The sequence below is a fragment of the Meriones unguiculatus genome, chromosome 10, assembly GCF_030254825.1.
Source record: "Meriones unguiculatus strain TT.TT164.6M chromosome 10, Bangor_MerUng_6.1, whole genome shotgun sequence".
In the NCBI taxonomy this organism is placed as follows: domain Eukaryota; kingdom Metazoa; phylum Chordata; class Mammalia; order Rodentia; family Muridae; genus Meriones; species Meriones unguiculatus.
In genome coordinates, this window is record NC_083358.1 from 78,126,266 (window position 1) to 78,147,761 (window position 21,496).

At 38.3% G+C, this 21,496-nt stretch overlaps 1 protein-coding gene and 1 long non-coding RNA gene across 2 annotated transcripts in view; one reads left to right on the forward strand and one right to left on the reverse strand.

The window, feature by feature from the left end:
* Fam241a (family with sequence similarity 241 member A) overlaps window positions 1–10,192 on the forward strand; it is a 29,126-nt gene extending 18,934 nt beyond the window's left edge. The window contains exon 2 of the mRNA XM_021648735.2: window positions 8,853–10,192. Coding sequence (XP_021504410.1) covers window positions 8,853–9,098 — 246 coding nt within the window. The 3' untranslated portion in view covers window positions 9,099–10,192. The remainder of the gene's footprint in view (window positions 1–8,852) is intronic.
* LOC132656902 (uncharacterized) overlaps window positions 1–21,496 on the reverse strand; it is a 46,934-nt gene that overhangs the window by 10,249 nt on the left and 15,189 nt on the right. The gene's annotated exons all lie outside the window — the stretch shown is intronic.

The window sequence follows — 21,496 nt, forward strand, 5'->3', positions numbered from 1 at the left end:
CTGTATAATGTTGGAAAGCTGGAAAAATTACCGGCCTCTGATGTTTCTTACGTTCCTGTCTTTCCTGTTGATTTTTATTCTCCTGTACTCAGGATTGAACTTAGGGTACTTTGGGAAACCCTACCACTGCTTCTTGTTTTATTACTTTGAGACAGGGTCTCCTAAGTTGTGGAAAAAGACCTTAGAACTAGAGACCCTCCTGCCTCATCCTCCTGAGTAGCTGGGATCTCAGACCCAGCTGTTGATACACAGGTAAATCCCCCTGTTTACATGCTTGGCCTTCTTGCCAACTTCTCTTGCTTTTGTTTCATCTGGCAGTCCAGAATAGGACTAAGGGTGGAGAATGGTTTGAATTTTGGCTTTTGGGTTGTTTTGTTCTGTTTTTAAGAAAAATTTAAATCCTGACCAAATCATAAGTATCACAATTGAACAATATGATAGCCAGCCTCATATAAGGCCATTTTACTAAATAAAATGGAAAAAGATGTCTGTAACTATTTAAACTGCTGTAAAAGCTTATCTATTAAGACAATAGGATATGAACAATCACACAATTGGCTTTATAGTGCTAAGGCAGATGCCAGCTAGCACAGGGCTTTAGGAACATGGTTGTTAGTGCAAATTGCATCTTCCTTTCAGCAGCTATAAGGTGACTGTGACTGAGTTACATGGTCCGTTCAGTTTCTTTATACTTTGAATATCAATATAGTTAAAACTTTGACTCATGAACTATTCAGGTTTTACTTTTCTTAATGACTGAGTTATGAAATCAGTTTAAAACTTTACTTCATCATTATCTATTTGTTGGTTTTCAAGGTTAGCACCATATTTAAGTTTTGAGATAAAGAGAAATAAAATGGAAAAGTTAATCCTTGGAAGTAATTAAATACTATAGTAAAGGAGTTTTGTTTGCTTGCTTGTTTTTCGTTTTATTTTCTTCGCCAAAATAAAAATGTGTTCTCAAACTAAATAAAGGAGTGAGGCCATAGAGAATTTGATTTGTTGTAAACAAATTACACGGTGGGGATGATCAAGTTGTTTTTTATTCAACAAATATGTTGATCAGCCCTGCAGAAGGGACAGGACAACATAGGTTTTCCAAAGAAGCCTGTGGTGTGCAATTCCACACCTTCTGGCAAATTAAAATTCCAACTTCTTCTGAAGTCCTTTCAGTTAGGGTTTGTTTGCATTTTTATTTTTGGTTTTGGTTTTTTCTCTTTTTAAAACCACAGAATAGGTTGTACTATAATACAAAGTCAGTTAAACACTTAATTTTTAAATATATAATGCTAAATATCTGAATATTAAAATTTTGTCAGCTCACTTCTAAATTATTTTTTATTCAAGTTAAGCCAAAATACAAAAGCATTTTATAACTTTTAAAATAGCATATTTCCACCAAAAATATGCTTACTTAATACTGGATTGCTAACCTTTTGAAATTAAAGGTATAGTCATTTATTTAATCCATAATTGACACCAGGAAAGAGTTTGTTGAATTAATTTTTTTGAATAAACATTTGAAAGCCATAAAATGACAAATGCTATGCAGAATATCAGTGGTAGCTTAAGATAGCATTGTTTTTATTTGCCTTAATATATTTATTTCTGTCCTATAGCAGTGGGAAAAAAAGATCACTTTGACATAGAGAACATTCTTTGCTTAATTCTGACACCTCTGAATTTCTGAGAGCTTTTTCTGTGTGTGTTTATGTGTGTGTTTTGATAGAAGATATTTTAGTCATACTAAAATGTTTTAAAAAGCAAATCTTGTATCAAGTTTAATTTATTAAACACAGCTAAGGGGAAAATAGGACTGTTTGGAGATTTGATTCCCACTAATTTTCCTTGAGCGTAATGAAAACTGAATTAATAACTGGCTAAAGAACTTGGTAAAATCTGCAGAGACAAAAAAAAAATTGCCCACTTAATAGTGAGAAATAAAAGAAAGAAAAAAAGAGGAGAAAAAGAGAAAAGAAGAGCCTTGAAAACCATTTTTAAAGTGCTAAAAGAAGAACTAAGAACTGTCTGATTAAATGGATTCTCAAAAGTCAAATCTTTATCCCCAAAATTTGATCATCATATGATATTAAAAATAGCAAACACTCAGATTGATTAAAACTCCAGACTAATTTCAGAACACTTAATTTTTTAGCCATCTAAAATTCTCTGATTCAACCTTAGATAAAATGCCATCAATTTGCCATCAAAAGTAACTAATACCCACAAATAATGAGTATCAGACTTCTGAACAATAAGGGACTCAGCAGACTCTCCCTAGTGGGCAATAGCTGACTGGTGAACCACTAAATACAACAATAGTTTAAAGTGTCCACAGTCATTTTGAAGGGAGATAGCAAATGAGAAAACATTTACTCAGGAAAATCTACTATATTGAGAACATTGTTTGTGGCATTTGAGTGACAATGCAATCTGTCGTCATTCCCCCTCATGGGGCTGCATTAGACTCTCCATACCAATCTCTGATGTAGAGTTAGAATCTCACCTGAAAGGTGGCCGCCAATGTCTCTCACCTCTTCCCCTTCACTCCCAGCTCCCTTACAGAGCTCTTTTCTGTTTAAGCTTGGCCAATGGGACCAGGCCTGTATCTTTTCAGCCAGCCTTCACTGACAAAACATAATTCATAAAAGGGGCAGACAAAAGAAACAAACCAGTTATAATATATTTTTTTTAAACTACACCAAGCTGGACATGTTGGCACACACCTTTAACTCCAGAACTCAGGAGGCAAAGGCAGGCAAATCTCTTACTGGTTGGATGCAAGCCCGGTCTACATAGTAAGACCCTGTCTCTAAAAAGAAAAAAATCTTTAAAGGAAACCATGCTTAAAGATGTAGAAGCAAGGGGCTGGAGAGATGGCTCAGTGGCTAAGAGCACTGTCTGCTCTTCCAGAGGTCCTGAGTTCAATTCCCAGCAAACACATGGTGGCTCACAACCATCTATACTGGGATCAGATGCCCTCTTCTGGTGTGCAGGTGTACATTCAGATAGAACATTCATGTACATAAAATAAGTAAATAAATAAATCTTAAAAAAAAGTTAAAAAAAAAAGATGTAGAAGCAACAATCGGAGAGCCTGTGTGAGTCTGAGCTAGGTCTTCTACGTATATGTTATGGATGTTTAGTTTGGTCTTGTGAGACTCCTAACAGAGGGAGTGGGCCCTGTCTCTGACTCTTTTGCCTGCTTTTCAGACCCTTTTCCTCCTGCTGGGTTGCCTCATCTAGCCTTGATATGAGGGTATGTACCTAGGTCTTATTGTAACTTGTTATGCTATGTTTGGCCTATATCCCTGGGAGGTCTGCCCTTTCCTGAAGGGAAACCTAGGGGGAGCAGATGGGGGGAAGAAGGTTGGGAGGACGACTAGAAGGAGCGGAGGGAAGGGAAACTGAGGTTAGAATGTAATATATGAGAGAAGAATAAAAGAACTTAATAGCTATTTCTTAAGAAAAATCTTGGCTGCTTGAGGTGGGGCACGCCTGTAATCCTAGCACTTGGGGAGGTAGAAGCAGGTGGATCTCTGATTTTGAGGCCAACCTTGTCTATAAAGTGAGTCCATGACAGCTAAGGCTACACATAGAAACCCTGTCTCAGAAAAAAAAAAAATCTGGAGTTAAAAATGTAGGTAAATAAAGTTATACAATCTCAAAATCACTGGGTCAACTTCAGTCACATCAGCAAACAAGTGATGGGGATGTTGAGGAGAAAGAGAAGATATAATATTTGAAATAAAACTTCTCAAACTTGATGAAAAATTTTAAGCTATACATAGAATTCAGGCAAATCCAAGTAGTATAAACATTAGGAGATACAAATAGACATGAGTTGGTTAAATGTTGAAAGTTAGAAAACCCTAAAAGCAACAGGAGAAAAACAACTCACCACTACAAGGGAGCTTCGTGAAACTAACAACTGACTGATCAGAAATTATCACTGAGGTAAGTGAAGAAAAGAGACAGGCTGAGAGAGATCAGAGGCCAGTAGACTAGGATGCCAGTGAAGCTGAAAAACAGGTGACTGGAAGAGTTGAGTAAACAAGTTGAGGAAATGCAGCAAGGTTTGAGCTGCTGCTTATTTATTCCTCTGTTAGTAAAGCTCAGTTCATAATCTCTTACGCTGTCAAAAGATAATTTCTTTTATATGTTATACATCCTGCCATGTGTACTGCAGTAAACTCATGTTCCTCATTATGACTTCCAGTCTCAGTGGATTTGGTTGTATTCATTTGTATCCTCTGTCTACAGCAGTGGTTCATCTGTATATCCGTATGCAGCTTAAAGTCTTATTTAAGAAGGGTTTTGAGGGCCAGCAAGATGGCTCAGCTGGTAAAGCAGCCTGCTGCACAAGCCTGGTAACCTGAGTTCAGGCCCCAGATCCCATGTAAAGCAAAGGACCAACTACACAAAATCGTTCTCTGACCAGCATGTGTGTGCCATGTATACCCCTACAAACATCCCTCACATAAATGTGTGTGCATGCACATACTTGCACACACACAATAATAATAGAAAAATTTAAAGGATTTTGAATCAGTTGTGTCACTCTTGTATTTTTGTGTGTCTTCAATCATGGACAAACAAGGGCTGTCAGTGCCTCGCTGAGAACTCTCTCCAGTAGTCCTGTGTAGCCCTAAAAGGAGCTGTCCACTTGACAAATGGTCTCCATTGGAGCCTCACACACAAAGAAGAAAGTCTGGCAGAAACACAGATGATTAATGTCAGAGCAGGGAACGCTCCATCTGCATCTGCATTTCTGCTTCAGTTTGCTGCTCGTGTGTGAGGCAGATTTTCTTAGCGTAGCCCTGCCAGGTATATTTCTTCATGCACGATGGGAAGCTTGTAGTCCTTATTGTCCTTTTCTTTTCTTTCTTGATTTTTTTTTTTTACATTTTAATGTGAGTTCAGTGACTACTTTAAAAATGACAAAATGTACAAGTCTACAAATAGCTTTACCTCATTTTAATTTTTGCACAAGATGAAAATAAAAGTTTGAGCAATTTTCCTGTTTGATAAACTTACATTAACACCTTGAGAAAAGATGTAAAGCAAGAATCATTCTGATGTTCAACTTGCTCTGCTAATGAGTTAAATATTCTATTGTAAAACAAAATATTACCATAGCCTTTCTTTTCCAGAGATGAACTGTATAAAATGTATCTGAAAACTGAGGTGTTTGCCACTTAGTAGATACTAGCAGTGTATGGGGATAAGGGTGTTGGCCTCACAGACCTGACAGGTCTGTATAAGACCTGAGTATAAGTCATGCTGGCAGCTTCCTTCCCTGGGAACAGAGATTTCTCGGTAATGCTGTGACTGTTACACAGTGGGTGCTTAGTGTCGGCACTTCCGCTCTTCATCATTAATAGTGCTACTGACATCACCTTTACCCTGGAAATAACAAGCCTCAGAAACAGAACAAGGACCTCAAAGCTTCTCTGTAGATACAGAAAACACCACAATGAGGCCCACTAAAACGTCCTAATTTAGCAACACTGCCCATTTCTTCCCCGTTTTTGCAGGTGTCATCTTTGGGTTGTTTAAGCACCTATTCAGTTCATTGTAGGAATGTGATGTTTTCAGAGATTTGCATTTGTGAAGACATTTTGGGGGGCCATTTTTCTAGTAACCTTTTCTTACTTAGATGGCCACACTGAGCAGTATCATAGGGAGGTTTCAAAATTTAGTAATCATTAAGTTTAGATTAATATATATATTAATCTAATATATACACACACATATACGTGTGTATATATATGTGTGTGTGTATATACATATATACACACATATATATATAAACATATACATGTATATGTTAATAGAAGCATGCTGCAATTTCTATACCTTACCAAAATTTACTCTTACTACCTTGCCATCTCAGTCTAACCAACTCCTACAGGAACTTTGCGGTCATCAGGATTCAGGGTTAACTATCTCCCTGCTGGAGTTGTGTTACAATGCCTACCTTTTCCTTTGATAATCCCAGGCACATTCATAGACTTAATTCATTTTACTTTATTTACATTAAAGTAAGTACCTATTACTTTGGTACTGGGTACTTTGTTCATACTGAAACCACAAAAATGCTGGGGGTAGGAGGAAACTTTGAAACTTCAAGAACTACCAAAAACACCAAAGTATAATGAGCACTTAGATAACAATTGATTATAAAAATTTTTTTAAGAAGCAGAAAGACAAACATGGTATATACTCTCTTTTAAGTAGATATTAGACATATAATATAGGATAAAAATACTAAAACTTGTACAACTAAAGAAGCTAAGCAAGAAGGAGGACCCTGGGTAAGATGATCGATCCTCAATCAGAAGGGCAAATGGGACAGACATCGGGAGAGGGAGAAAACTGGGAACAGGACAGGAACCTACCACCGAGGGCCTCTGAAAGATTCTACCCTGCAGGGTATCAAAGCAGATGCTGAGACTTATGGCCAACCTTTGGGCAGAGTGTAGGGAATCTTAACAAAGAAGGGAGATATAGAAAGACCTGGAGGGGACAGGAGCTCCACAAAGAGAGCAACAAAATAAGAAATTTGGGCCCAGGGGTCTTTTCTGAGACTGATACTCCAATCAAGGACCATGCATGGAGAGGACCTAGAACCCCTGCACAGATGTAGCCCATGGCAGCTCAGTGTCCAAGTGGGTGTCCTAGTAAGGGGAACAGGGACTGTCTCTGACATGAACTCAGTGGCTGGCTCTTTGATTACCTGCCCCTGAGGGGGGGGAGCAGCTTTATTAGGCCACAGAGGAAGACAATGCAGTTAGTCCTGATGAGACCTGATAGGCTAGGATCAGAGGGAAGGGAAGGAGGACCTCCCCTATCAGTGGACTTGGGGAGGGGCATAGGAGGAGGAGAGGGAGGGAGGGTAGCATGGGGGTGGGGCTAAGGGAGGGGACTACAGCTGGGATACAAACTGTAATTAATAAAAGAATAATTTTTTAAAAGAACTTTAAAAAGAAACCAGAAACACTATCAATGTTACTAAACGCTGGAGAAATCAAGATGTGGACCCAGAATAATTGCAAACTTAATCAACGATTCTTCATAGACTGCTGTGGAGGGAAACAGCTTAATATCAGACAAGGGACAAATTTTCAGGTTTAATGTAGTATAGTATCATGTAATACATAAAAGCATTAAAAGCTAATAAACATAATATTAATCCAAGCAAATTACTTTCTCTTTTCACCTGTGTGTATCTCTCTGTTCCTTCTATTGGCAGAATATAACAGGAGCCAGAAATGTTTGCAGAATTCCAAAGGATTGTTGTCACTTTTTTCCTACTGTCATGAAATACCAGAGACAGGTTAATTTTTAAAGAAAACATGTTTTATTCAGCTAATGATTTTAGATTCTAAAAATTCAAATGAAGAGATAGAAGGAAATGGGTGTTCTGCCTTGGCTGCCTCACCTCAGAGTAGACTGCAGCCCCAGGTACAATGACTACATTGTGGAACAGGAAACTAGACAAAGCTTGGTTGACTCAAGGCCCAAGCCTTTCCTGATAATCTTATTGGAAGAATTAATAATCTTTTTTCAGAACCCCTACTGAGTGAGATAACCTCCCACTAAGCCTCACAGATTGATGCTTTCACCTCCTGACATCATGCTAAAGACCACGCCCGCAACATGTAAACGTCTGAAGAAACAAATATCAAAGCCACAGAAGTGGGTTGGAAACATTAAGAACTAGCATGATGTCCTGAGTTGTAGTAAGATTGGGCAGTAACAAAAACAAATGCTGTAGGCATATACAGTTGGGGATACATGGAGATTTTCTGGGGCATGGACTTCATCCTTATGTGACATCAATCCTCTTTCAAACTTTGTTTCCCGTGATGAGATTAACAGGAAGCATTTACAGTCTTAGTAGTGTTTTGACAGGAAGCTATGCAAGGGCCTCCACATAAGCCTGTAGAGATACCTGAGGCTTAGAGAGATCACAACAGCAATGGCTGAGGGCTAGCCTATAGTAACTAGTCATCCTCCAGCTAGCTGAGCCTAAACTGTTAAAACTCTCAGTGTGTTCACCAAGCTAAAGCAGCCAGAAGGCCTTCTTCATGAAACAGGAGATCAGGAGACAGGTGGCTCTGCAACCAGGCCCTCAGAGAAATGAGAACATCATTCTTCACCTATGTAGACACCTTGGTACAATGCCAAGCATCTGGAAAATGAATGAGTGAGTGAGTGAGTGAGTGAGTGAGTGAGTGAGTGAGTAGAGGAGAATGATCCGTATATCTTACAAATCAATGGTCTAGTTGGGGGTCTTAGTCAATGCTAAGTCTACAAAAACCAGTAGTGCTTTCTCTGTTCTTGAAAGGTAGGATAAACAATGTCAATCCAAAGAAACATTCCCAATGTCTGAACAGTGTTTTTCATTCTACACCACAAATTTCTTATATTCTTGGAGATCAGGAGTCTAGATCAGCAAGGATGTGCTCCTTTCAGAGGCACTCAAAGATCTGTCCAATTTCTCCTCCAGTGTCACATACTACTCACAGCTCCTCCCTCCATCTTGCAGTCAGGAGCACAGCATCTTATTAATGCATCTTACCAACTCCATACTATAAAGGTTCTTGTGTCGCATCAGTCCAGTTCACCATGGCCTCTTCTCAGAATCAGGGCCTTGCTTGAATCTGCAGACTACCTCTGCCATGTGAAGTTATATACTCATAAGTTGTGAACATCTCCATAAGTGATAACTAAATGATTACAAGAAGTGTGTGCTCAGCTATTTGGAGAAGATATAGTGAGATCATTGTTGTTAAAGGTATACATATTTCTTATGTCCATGTCTTGGTTTGTATTTTTTTTTTAAGGATGTTGAAGAATCACAAAATCACATTGGCGAGCCCGTTGGAGATGACTACAAAAAGATGGGAACACTTTTTGGTGAACTCAACAAAAACCTCCGCAACATGGGATTCACAAGGATGTATTTTGGAGAACGAATTGTGGAACCGGTAGTGGTCATTTTCTTTTGGCTTATGCTATGGTTCCTTGGCCTACAAGCCCTTGGACTAGTTGCTGTTCTTTGCCTTGTCATCATTTATGTACAGCAGTAAAACATTGGACATTTAGTAGCATATATGTAACTGATTGAGCTATATACTTGGGCTTTTTGAAAGCCCAAAGAGTGTGACATATTTCATACTGTGTACTGGCTGTTTTGTAATTAAAATTATAAATGAATGTTCTTTAAAATTCAACTTTGTTATAACAAGGATGAATATATATATATATATATATATATATATTAGCTTATTAAAATTCTTTTTCACTCCTGTGATCTATACCTACCTTTAGACACCTGCTTCCCCATGCCCAATCTGAACATAACCAGACAGTGAGAGGGGAATAGCATGGCATGGAGTCTCAGAGAAGCAGTGTAATTCTTGTTAAGTTCCAATAAAAACACTTTGAAAGAAAATGGGAAAAGTAGCTAAGAATAAGGTTTAATTGGAAAACTGTTCCAGCCATACCTCCACTGAAAAATGCCATTTTGGGGAGATATTTGTCTCTCTGTCAGCTCTCAGTAGTCCAAAACAAAGTAAATGATAACTGCCACATACCGCCATAGTGCTGTGGAAATTAAAACCTAGCTGTTTCCTGAAACTGAAAATAATATATTTATTATTATTGGTAAAGTTTTGGGGCTAAGTGTAAGTTTTTATATTGTTATACTTGGACTTCATCACATTGTTTGTAAACTTAGAGATGACACTGGTGCTAATTTCTTTTTGTGGGTTTTTATGGCTGAGTGCCTGTAATCTTGTATCTAGTTTGTTGCATGTTTTCCTACAGACATTTTCAGTGCATTTTTCCCCAAAAGTTTATAATTTTATAGTTCTTTTCTAACAATTATTCTAAGATTTAAGACAATGCATTTCCTGTTGTGGCATGGAGTTTTTTTTTTTTTCCAAGAGTGATTTCTATCTTACTTAAGAAAAAAGAAAGTCAGATCATTTTTCTTTGATATCTGTATTTAAGAGTACAAAACTACAGAATAACATCACATGTTTAAATTTAGAACTTGATAGCCACTTGTAATATTCTAGGATTAAAGCCAACTGCCTAGCCATGTTTTTAATGTATACTATGGCTTTTTATTATATTGAAACAAGAAATTCTTTAAATACACTTTGAAAATGAAAAATGACTTTGGTATTTTTGGTTTTGTTTAAGAACATAAAATCTTGACACTTTTGTCTAACAGTCATCTGAACAAAGAAATTTAAACACAAAAATGCGGCGTGAGGCATTTTTGTTTGACAGGCTGTGCTCAGTCAACTTAGGTAAAGTGTGTTTATTAGGCCACTTTGTAAAGTTCTTCCTCATGTAGTTTTAAACTATGGGGGGATACAAAGTGAATAAAGTGTAAAAAAAAAAAAGAGAGAGAACAGGGAGGAGGGTGCGATTAGGAGGGCATGAGGGAGGGGACTACAGCTGGGATACAAAGTGAATTCATTGTAGTTAATAAGAAAATATAATTTAATTAAAAAAAAACATTCTGTAAAAAATTCTAAAGCAGAAAATTATGAGAACATTTAACTTGGCTTTCTGAAATCAGTTATTCCTACACAAAAGGATAAGAAGTCAGGAGCACTAAAATATCTGTGTATTGTGCATAAACATAGACCTTTAAAATCTGGCTTTTGAAGAAACAGAAGCTTGTACTATATTGTTGTGTTTTTATTGTGTCCATGATATTTTTGTGTTCACCCTTCTGAGTTGAGAATCATGCTGGGCGTTTGGGAAAAGGTCCCCTTCTATACAGTAGGATTGCAAGGTTCAGAAGCCATGAGATTTTGCATATGTGCACAAAATGCTAATGAGTACATTCTTCCCTAGTGCTGCCAGGCTGGCTAATTTCCTTGTAGAATGCAAAATAATCAGCACACATAATAGCAGCCCTGGTTCTACCAGCGCCCCTTGTCATAAATGCTTTGAAGAATCCTAGTCTTTATTAGATAATACCCTGTCAACACTATACATGTGCACAATGGTGTTAATTGGTATATATTTTAGGAAGAAACAGGGTGTATTGATGCTTTTACCTCTGAATACATTACAGATTAATGTAGCCTGCCATTAAAGTTTTTACTTACTGTGGAAAAAAAACCTTGATATAAAATATTTTCTCTTATCCAACATGTTAGGATGCAGATTGTACTGTTACCTTGAAGTACAACAAGATTTCTTTGGTTCATGGTGTAAAAATTAGATTAAAAAATGGTTCTCAATTATTTCAGTTTTAAATGATAATTATGAAAAGATTCCTTATAAGCCAAAAAAAAAAAAAAAGCAGTTCTAGTGCTTAAGGTTATCAAACTGTGCACAGTGCCCATGCTGTCAGCATGGCGCTCAAAGAAGTCAGGAACTAAAGCCAAACTGACCACACATAAGTAGATCCATTCTCTTCAAACTGAACGGTACTTTGTGCAACTCATTTTCTTGTGTTAAGCTGCCATTCTAGTGAGAACAGAGTGCATTTGTACACAGGAACCACTTGCACTGGCTCACAAGAGCCTATACTGTATGTACGTTTTTCAGCCTTCAGTGGCATCAAGTTGGTAGATTAAATTGGCTGTGGTGAGAATATTTACATCATAAAAATTGGCAAGTACTACAAAGAAGAACTTTTTCTTTCTAGAAAGCCAGTTGTAAAAAACAAAACAAACAAACAAAAACAAAAACCTCGGCATATTCCCAATCAGCCACCCTTGAGGCCACATTTCCCTGGCTACCAGTCTTCAAAGGAAAGAAGACAACACATGTTATGAAACAAAAGATACACATGCAGTGTGTCCTCACATACCCACCCAGAACCACCTCTACATCTTCTTCCTGTGGAGACTGGACCACCGTTGTCTTTGAAGTATGTGTCTGATTCAATGTTTTGATGAGAAAAAATTTCCCGAGGCTGTCAGTGACCTGCAGACTCACAAAGGACAAACCAGGGGATCAAGGAGAGAAACAACTTTTGACTTACGTTGTAACTTAAAAACTTAAAAATACTCAAACCTAGGCATTGAGAAATGTAGAATTCTTTGTACAGCTTCTGTTTAAGTTGTTTCAAAATGTTTGTTGATTGCAGATTATTGAAACTGCTTTTATTATCATTTTTTTAAGTAAACAAAAAAAAATCAAGTTGTACTTTCAGACCTGTAAAAATTCTAGTAAATACTTGGCCAGGAAAAACACACAAATTAAAGAATACATAGGTCAAGGCTTTGGCATTATTGGTGGATTTAGTCTTGTATCTAAAGTTGTAACTAAAGTTTTGGTGTTTCTTGAGGGTCAGATCAGCAGCCTGGCACCACCCCACACATCTCTGTTTGTTGCTATTAGCAAACTAACAGCTCCCCCCCACACCCCCACATTTCATTTTAGAGCACCGGGCAGACTAGAGATTCCTCCGTTTAACTGCTTGCTTGCTTACAAAATTTCTCCAATTCAGCACATTCAAAAAGATCCCAGGTTCCTCCAAAGTCTTCTCTTTGCATTCCCCTTACCTTCAGCATGAGCACAGCCCTATCCCCAACTACTGAGTCGGAATCTACACAATCTACAGCTCCTGTCTCTCCCTCACTTCCCACATGTAACCACATATTTGTTTTGTTTCTAATAATGCCTTTAATCTCTCTCTTCTCTCATTCCCAGAATCACTCACAGTCTATGCAGCCATCTTCTCTTCTTACCTCTGAGAATACTAACTGGTCCCCCTACCTTTATTGCCCACTCTGCAGTTAAGCAGTGTTTCTAAAACATGACTTTGAGCTCCTTGACTTCAGTCTTTTGGATGGCTTCTTGTTGCTATTCTGGTAAAGCCTATACTCCATAAGAGTCATGTCGCCTCTCATGAACCATTCTACATCTTTCTGTGCCACTACCTTTCCCAAGACTCAACCACACCGAATGCTTTTATTCCTTAAAAGAGACACATTTTCTTCTAGCACATCATATGTGCTTTACCCTCTTTAGCCGCAAGCCCTGTCCCAAGCAGACTGACCAACAACTTAAACATCATTAAACTTGCCCTTTAAGTTTAGTTTGTGCACTTCCTATACTGGTTCCCTTTTTGTGCAGCAATCTGTCAACAGCGCTCCTGCTGTACACCGTATTTGTCCATTTCTTCCCATGGACAGGGAACATGTCTATTGGGTCTATTGTTACTTTGCCAGTGCCTACCAGGACAGCTGGCATATAATAGGTTCTCAAAGCAATTGTTAAATGAGTAAATCACCTTCATTTATTCACATTTTCCCCACCCTCCAGTAAAAAAAATGGCACAGGAATGGCAGTTTGTGGCTCAGTGGTGGTGTGCTTTCCTTGCGTGCTTACAGCCCTGCGTTTTTCCCTGGCACTGAGAACGGAAAGAAACAGAAGGATGAAAACCTAGAGTTGTTTGCTCATCAGAATTCTTAGGCTCCAAAAATAGTAATTGTGCATAGAATGGTTGGTTGGCTGTACATATTATAATAATACTTATTCATTTAATTACTCTTGCTGTTTGTGTACCTATACAGCATTGGTACTATACATTCACATGTTTAGGGAAGATATATTATTGATGCTATGTTTGGTTAAGTAGCATTTCTCCAGAAAGAATAGTTTATAATAGATATATTTACTGATGGTGCTAAAATTTCATTCTACCAATATTTTTCAATTGGGTTTTATCTGTTAAATTTAATTTAAAACAACAACTTTAAAACAAGAGTTTTCAGATATCTGATCTTAATATTTTAGACTCAAGAACAAGTTCACCATTCCACTTAGCACAGTAGCCCAAAAGTCCTATGTTAAATAACAAGCATGTGAAGAATTTTTCAAATCTTCCTAATAAACAGTGTTCTTTTATAACTCTGCATCCCCAGCATCTCCTCTGCCTCCCTGCTCCATGTGCTTCTCCTTAGGTAATTGGTACCACTTCGAGGTTAAGGAGTGCCACAGCAGCAGCACAACTGACACAGAGTATAATTTGTCTACTCATCCCCATAGCTGGAACAGAAAGCCAGAGCCTGCCGTCTATGTGTTTGGCCTCGAAGACAGCAGGAAAACCAAGGTCAAAACCACCCTTTACCTCCACGCTTTGTGAATTCTTTCTTTCTTCTTGTTTTTTAAGGTTCATTTATTTACTACTTAGCATTCTGTTTCATTTACTACTTAGCATTGTTGTTGTGCCCAGTTCGTGAGACCCCAAAAGACCAGGAATAGACTCCGCTATAAATACATGAGGTTTTTTTATTATTATTTATTGCATACGTGCTCAAACATGGGTCGCAAGGAATACGGCCCGGCACAGTCTAGGGGAACAAGGTTTTTAAAAGGGCAAAACCGCAAGCAGGGACTTACATGCTTTGGTGTTACATGATTGGATAAGAGAAATTGACTTTTGAAATGATTGGTTTACTTTAGGTGCCAAGGCCAAACATGGTTCTGGCATGGCCATCTGGGCCGGTTTCCTAACAACTGCATCTCTAGTGGGTGGGGAAAGAATGCATTAAAACTAGTTTCTTTTCCCAGGTGACTGGAGCTTTAAACTTTAAAACAATACCCCCTGATTTTTAATTCTTTGGTCTCAGCATGTGTGCCTGCACACCAGAGGAGGGCACCAGATCTCACTATAGATGGTTATGAGCCACCGTGTGGTTGCTGGGAATTGAACTTAGGACCTTTGGATGAACAGCCAGTGTTGTTAACTTCTGAGCCATCTCTCTAGCCCCATGTGTGTATTCTTTCTGTTGTTTTGGCTGTTGTGTAAATTAGGATTCTGGCATGATCTCAGAAGAAGCCTGGTAAGGTCAAAAGCAGGCATTCATATGCTTAGCAAATCTGAGCTTTCTTTGCACAATTAACATCGTAATTTAACCTTTATTGTAATTGTTCTTTCAAATTTCCCAAAACAGTAGAGAGTAGAGTAACTTATCATGAGTGTGAGTCTTTTCTCCCTATACATTTTAACATGACATTTTGATGAAGAAATGAAAATTCTATATATACAAATTTACTAATACCATAATTTGACTTAAGAAAAATTGAATTCTTCTACAAAGTAATATGTAAAAACACTACCCTTGCTTGAGAATATATATCATGTACTGAAAGCCCATCTCTGGTTTGTTACAGTCACTCTTGTTAATAGCTTTTTTGGTTTTAGCTATGTAACATTAAAAATAGTCATGATATTCCATTAGCTAATATATATATTAGCTAATATATTTTTCTGTTCTAAGCCATAAGAGTATGTGTATAAATGCAACATAAAAACAAAGGCTAAGGAGGATACAATACTCCCTTATTGTAATGGAACAATACCCCCTTGATGTTAGTTTGAAAGATGGACAATAGATTAGTCTTGCTTATAAAACCAGAATGATGATTTACTAGGTAAAGCATTTAAGTGGAAAACCAGTTTGATTTGCTTTCAATAAAATCCTTCGTGAGTCTTCTGTACATAGAGGCTTCTAAACTGTGATTATGTTTTGGTAATTCCAATATGCATTGAAAGTATCTTTCACAGGACAGAAATACATTTATACCCTTAACCTGCAGGAATATCACAGTTTAGCAAATTGGCTCAGGATGGTGTTAATTATTTACACTTACGATCCTCTGAGTGATTTGAGATCTCATTGCCACATCTCACAAGACTGCCTTCCTGCATGCCACTAAACTGGGAACTATTCAAAACCAAAATTTGAAGTACTAAAAATGTGTTGCTTTCCCACCACTATAAAGTTAAAAAACATGTTCATCGGGGATAATCTGTGCAAATAATAAGAGTAAGGCTGCTGTGGTATTTACTCTAGGTCAGGTTCCCTGGGAAGTTGGCTTAGAACAAATCAGCATGAGAGAAAATCAGTGAGGCCCCTGGGGTCAGCAGCACCTGAGAGCTGTCCAAGAAGCAAGCTCTGGCAGAGTCAGGCACACAGTCACAACAAGCCTAGGTGTGTGGTGGATTGCTCCCAAACTCAGGCACTTCAGCGCTGTCACACCCTGGCAGAAGGCAGTGCTCTGGCCAAAGACATGTCTGAGGGCAGGAGGTAGTCAGCCAGCAGATACGGATGCAAAGTGTTCTGTCTCAAGGGGAAGATCAGAGCCGCTCCATATAGCGTCTCCTCTAGACTCCATTCTTTCCTTACTTCCCCTCCACAGTATCGAGGTCCCTCCACAGGCTCTGTCTTAGCTGTGTGGAGCAGGGCGCCTCTTTAAGCCCTGCACTCGGGAGGCAAAGGTATGCAGAGCTGTGTTTGAGGCCACCTGTTCTTAGGGGTGCTATGTAAATCACCACAAGGTAAATTCATTCATCAAGGTAGCTGGAGGGGGATTTAGTTGTGTTGCCTAGCTTCTCTGTTAAGTCAGATATTGAATTGCAATAAAGCTTTCAGGGACTGTAAAAGTATGTCCAACAAAGACCTCCTGATGGTATTAAGAATGGTGAAAATTACATAAAATGTCATTTTTTAAGATAATGGTAGATCCATTTGTGCACATAAACTGTTTAGATCAGTATCTCAGTTACACAATCCCTTGGGTGGGGCAAATCAGCTTCAAAGTTTGTCTTCAAGCTGGAGGGTTCAAAAGTAGTTATAGGTGTTTCCAACATTCTGGTTTGAGCTTTCTGGCTCTGTTCCAATTCTCAAAGTAGTTTGAATTTAAAAAAAAAAAATTGAGAGCATGTTTGAAATAAGATGTTCAATGGCAGAGAAAAAAAAAAACCTGTCCTGTGCCCTACCATCACCCAAGCATGCAGTCACAACTGATTTGTGACTTGGCTTTAATCATGATTTTCCTACTTATTTTTAGCACAAAGCATCTTTGCATCCAGATTTGGTAGTTGAGCAAGCACACACAAAAACTCCTTCTCCAGTCTTAGTCCAGAATATTACAGGGCCCTTACAAGCGCTTTTAGCTTCTATTTTTATTCCTGGAATCTTAGTCATATACCAAGATCAAGTAAGACAATGATCCAAAGTCAGTTATATACCAAAACTATAACAATGGTTAGCCATAATTTTCCCCTTTGCTTGAAGGAAAATATTAGAACTATGTTCAAACAAACTTTTAGATCAAAAGATTTCTTAATGTCAGATTTGACTTTAAGACTTGGCTCTGCTATTTACAACTGCGGGATTTGTAAAAATCTCATCTACATCTCTTTAGACTTCAAATTCCTACCTGTGAAATGGAAAAATTAATAAAACTTTCAGCATTACTATCATTAAATATAAATGTTGATGTCAAAGAGATGACATTTATTTTAAAGCTTGCTCTGTTGTTACTGGAAGAAAAGGAAATATAAATTCTACAAAAGAAAATGTTTTCAGATCTTTATAATTTAAGCTCTTTTGAACTGTTACTGCTTCATGAAGTAAAATGTGAGGACCCCACAGAGTTGATGAGCAGTAGGCAGAGCTCTGTGTGACCACATCTTCTTTAGCTTTTGTTTGCTTGAAACACTTAACCACAGTCCCACACAGTTTCTGTTGCCCCCTTTTCTTAAGAGGCAAATGGAAAACCACACTCAGCAGGGTACCCACAATTCTGCTGTGAATTTGAACATTTACAAAATAAAAGCAATCCTGAAAACACTTCTAACTTCTACTGCGTGACATATGCCAAGAGTATTATGGTTTGTTTACAGAATCAGAGAAAAGAACCTGTAACTCTGTATCATCAAAATAAAAGTTAAAAACCGAATCCATTAGCATATATATATATATATTTTTTTTTTTGAGACAGGGTTTCTCTGTGTAGCCTTGGCTCTCCTGGAATCAATTTGTAGACCAGGTGGGCCTCAAACTCACAGTGATCAGCCTGCCTCACCTCCCTGAGTGTTGGGATTAAAGCCATGCGCCACCATGCCTAGCTGCATATATTATATTTTTAATGCACCCACTGAGATACTTTAGTCCCCACTCAAAATGGCATTCTCACATTCAAAAAAATATATATATCCAATCCATACCAAGTCCATGGATGTAGTCTGTATACAAGTAGATAGAAGCCAAGCAATGTGATAAATGGGTAGTATTATTTTCATAAGTCTCATCTTTTTTAGTCTATGGAAGCATGTTGCTTTTGAAGCATGTTGTTTTTGACTTGTCTGTGTGATCAGGCCTACTCTGCCATTAAAACTGGTCTATCTTGGGGGCTAGAGAAATGGCTCAGAGGTTAAGAGTACTGCCTGCTCTTCCAGAGGTCCTGAGTTCAATTCCCAGCAACCACATGGTGGCTCACAACCATCTATAATAAGATCTAGTGTCTTCTTCTGGCATGCAAGTATATATGCAGATAGAACATTGTATACATAATAAATAAATTATATAATGTGATCTATCTTGACCCACCCATTAATATTTTCAATCTGGCCTACCTTCCTACTTTCTTTCTGTACATACAATTCTCAGTTCCTAACCAAATAGTTTCTTGCCTTAGTTGCTCATGTGTATGAACTTTTAAGAACAGCTGTGGCCAGTCCTTATTCCATCTCACTGCATTTCAAAACTGGTTCTCCCACATTTTCTTTGCTGTCAGGTTATGCTTACAGAGACATTTATGAGATGTTCAGATAGAGCTGGGCTTGGCCAAGAAGAGTGCTCCTCAGGCATTTAATTTTCAAGCTGTAAGAGAAATTTCTTGGGAGCTCTGTGCCTGGCCATCTGATCATAATTGCTCTGCAATGGAAACACGGCATTTTTCCTCCCATACCATATTGCTTACACCCAAGTCTGTGACATAGGCTTTCTCCCAACCTGTCTTGCAAAGGCCTTAGGGTAACAGAAGACATTTTTTAAATGATAGAAATACCTAGAGAGAAACAAAACAAAACAAAACAAAACTTGACTTTAAGTCTTGTTTACAATTTCAGGAGCTTTCCTAGCACCATTTCCTAATGCTGCCAGTGCCCTATGATCTCTGCGAATGGAATAAGACAAAGAACTCCTGAAACTACTGTCCTTCACCAAATGAGTCATCTCTCTGTGACTGTCAGAATACTCATTCCAAAAACATAGGACTGCTGAATCCTCAGAGTATAACCACACTTCATATTGCCTGTCACCTTTGCTAGTCACGACAGCAGCATGAATGTACCTCATGACCAGTTTGTCTTGTCCTGTAACATCTCTGCAGGGCCCTGTTCCCAGAACTATGATTTTGCTACAGTCTAATTTTCAGAGGTGGCCTAGAGAAAAGATTTAAGAAGTTGATTTTTTTTTTCAAGTTGAGTAAGATCAGTAGCATCTTCTCCTGTTGAGGTTAGAAAAGGTAGCCCTGTTAGGGAAAAGGTATCCAAAGGCAGGCAATGTTGTCGGAGACAGCCCCTGCTCCTGCTTTAGGAGTCCCACATGAGGATCAAGCTGCACAACTTTTATATATGTTCAGAGGGCATGGGTCTGTCCCATACATGCTCTCTGGTTGGCAGGTCAGTCTCTCTGATTCTCTATGGGCCTGGTGAGTTGACTCTGTAGGTTTTGGTGTCCTTGACCTCTCTGACTCCTTCAATCCTTCCTCTCCCTCTTCCACAGGATTTGCCAAGCTCTGCTTAATGTTTGACTGTAGGTCTTTGCATCAGTTTCTATCAGTTGCTGAGTGAAGCCTCTGAAGTTGACTTTTGAATAATCTGAACATACAGTCATAGCAAAATTGAAATAGAATTTACTGTGAGACACCATCTTCTGCCATTTTTGCCTTTAAATACATAGCAAGGGACATCAATACGAACTGATCTATAGTTTAATATAGATGAAGATAAATGAATATAGAAATAAGCTCAGAAATGAGGGCATATTCTAAAGCTATTGTGGTTTAAATGTGAAATACCACCTGTATAAGGCAGAGTTCTCATATACATAGGATTTATTAGACTGGCCTACAGGCTGTGGTTCAGCCAGTCCAACAGTGGTTATCTAACAGAGAGTCCAAGAATCTAACAGTTGTTCAGTCCATGAAGCTGGATGTCTCAGATAGTCCAATATTCGATGGAATACTCAAGAAGTAGGCTCTAGTGCCAATAAAGGATTAAACTTACTAGTGAGACTGAGGGCAGGCAGGCAAAGAGCAAAACTTCCTCCTTCCATGACCTTTATATAAGGCTGTCACGAAAAGACATGACCCAGATTTAAGGTGGAGCTAACCACCTCAAAAGATGTGGATTAAAGATGGGTCTTCCTACTTCAAATGATTTAACTAAGAAAAATCCCTCACAGGTGTGCCCAAGTGCTTGGGCTTTAGTTAATTCCATGTGTAGTCAAGTTGACAACCAAAAATATCTATCACAAGTCCATCCCTTGTCAACTTGACACACAATCATCTCTCCTTAAGCCATGCTTAGTTTCCAAATGAAAACAACTACAATTACTAAGTCATAATTATGCCTAACTTGCTATAAGTATCCCATGTACTATAGGAAACACATATATTATTTTAGAATACATGGCACTGTCCTTTAAGGAAAATTCTTTCAGAAGCTCAAACTTAAATATAACAACTGGTCATAAGGTACATTCATGCTGCTGTCTTGACTAGCAAAGGTGACAGGCCATATGAAGTATGGTTATACTCCGAGAATTCATCAGTCTTGTGTTTTTGGTATGAATATTCTGACAGTCACAGACAGAGAGGTGACTCATTTGGTGAAGGACAGTAGTTTCAGGAGTTCCCAATTGATGTTATATTACGTGATAAATCAAGAAAATAAAACAGAAATATCTACACAAACATTCTTAACAAAATATAACAGACTCATGTCAATTATAATTCTTGTTTCTTTTCTTTTTTTCTTTTTTCTTTCTTTTTTTTTTTTTGCAACTGGTTAGATGACAAGCTGGTATTTATAATTCCCTTCCTCTACTACTCATTCTGTATTCCCTCTCACCTCAGCAAGCACTTTGTGCCCTTTGTCATCCTGCCTGGATTAGGCTGTTGTAGTTTCCCATTGACTTTAAATGTCTCTCTTAGTTATTGTTCTGTTGCTGTGAAGAGACACCATGACCAAGACAATTTTTCTTGAAGGAAGCATTTAATTGGGGCTTGCTTACAGTTTTAGAAGGTGAGTCCATGATTATCATGGTGGGAAGCAGACAGGCATAGTTCTGGAGCAGTAGTTGAGAGCTTTACATCCTGATCTAGGGCTACAGACAGAAAAGAGACTGGGCCTGGTATGGGATTTTGAAACTTAAAAGCTTACCTCTTGACACAAGGCCATACTTCCTCCAACAAGGGCAAACCAACCAATCCTTCCCAAACAGTTCCACTAAGTGGCAACTAAGCACTCAAATATACGAGCCTATAGGAGCCATTCTCATTTAAACTACCTCCTCCCCAGAGGTTTAGATGTTAAACATTTGGTCTTCTTCTGGTGATACTTTGAGGGAGGGTTGTGAAGCCCTTTGGGGGTTCACAGGCCATGAGGTTTTATAGCTTGGCCCATTTCTGTTCACTCTTTGCTTCCTGA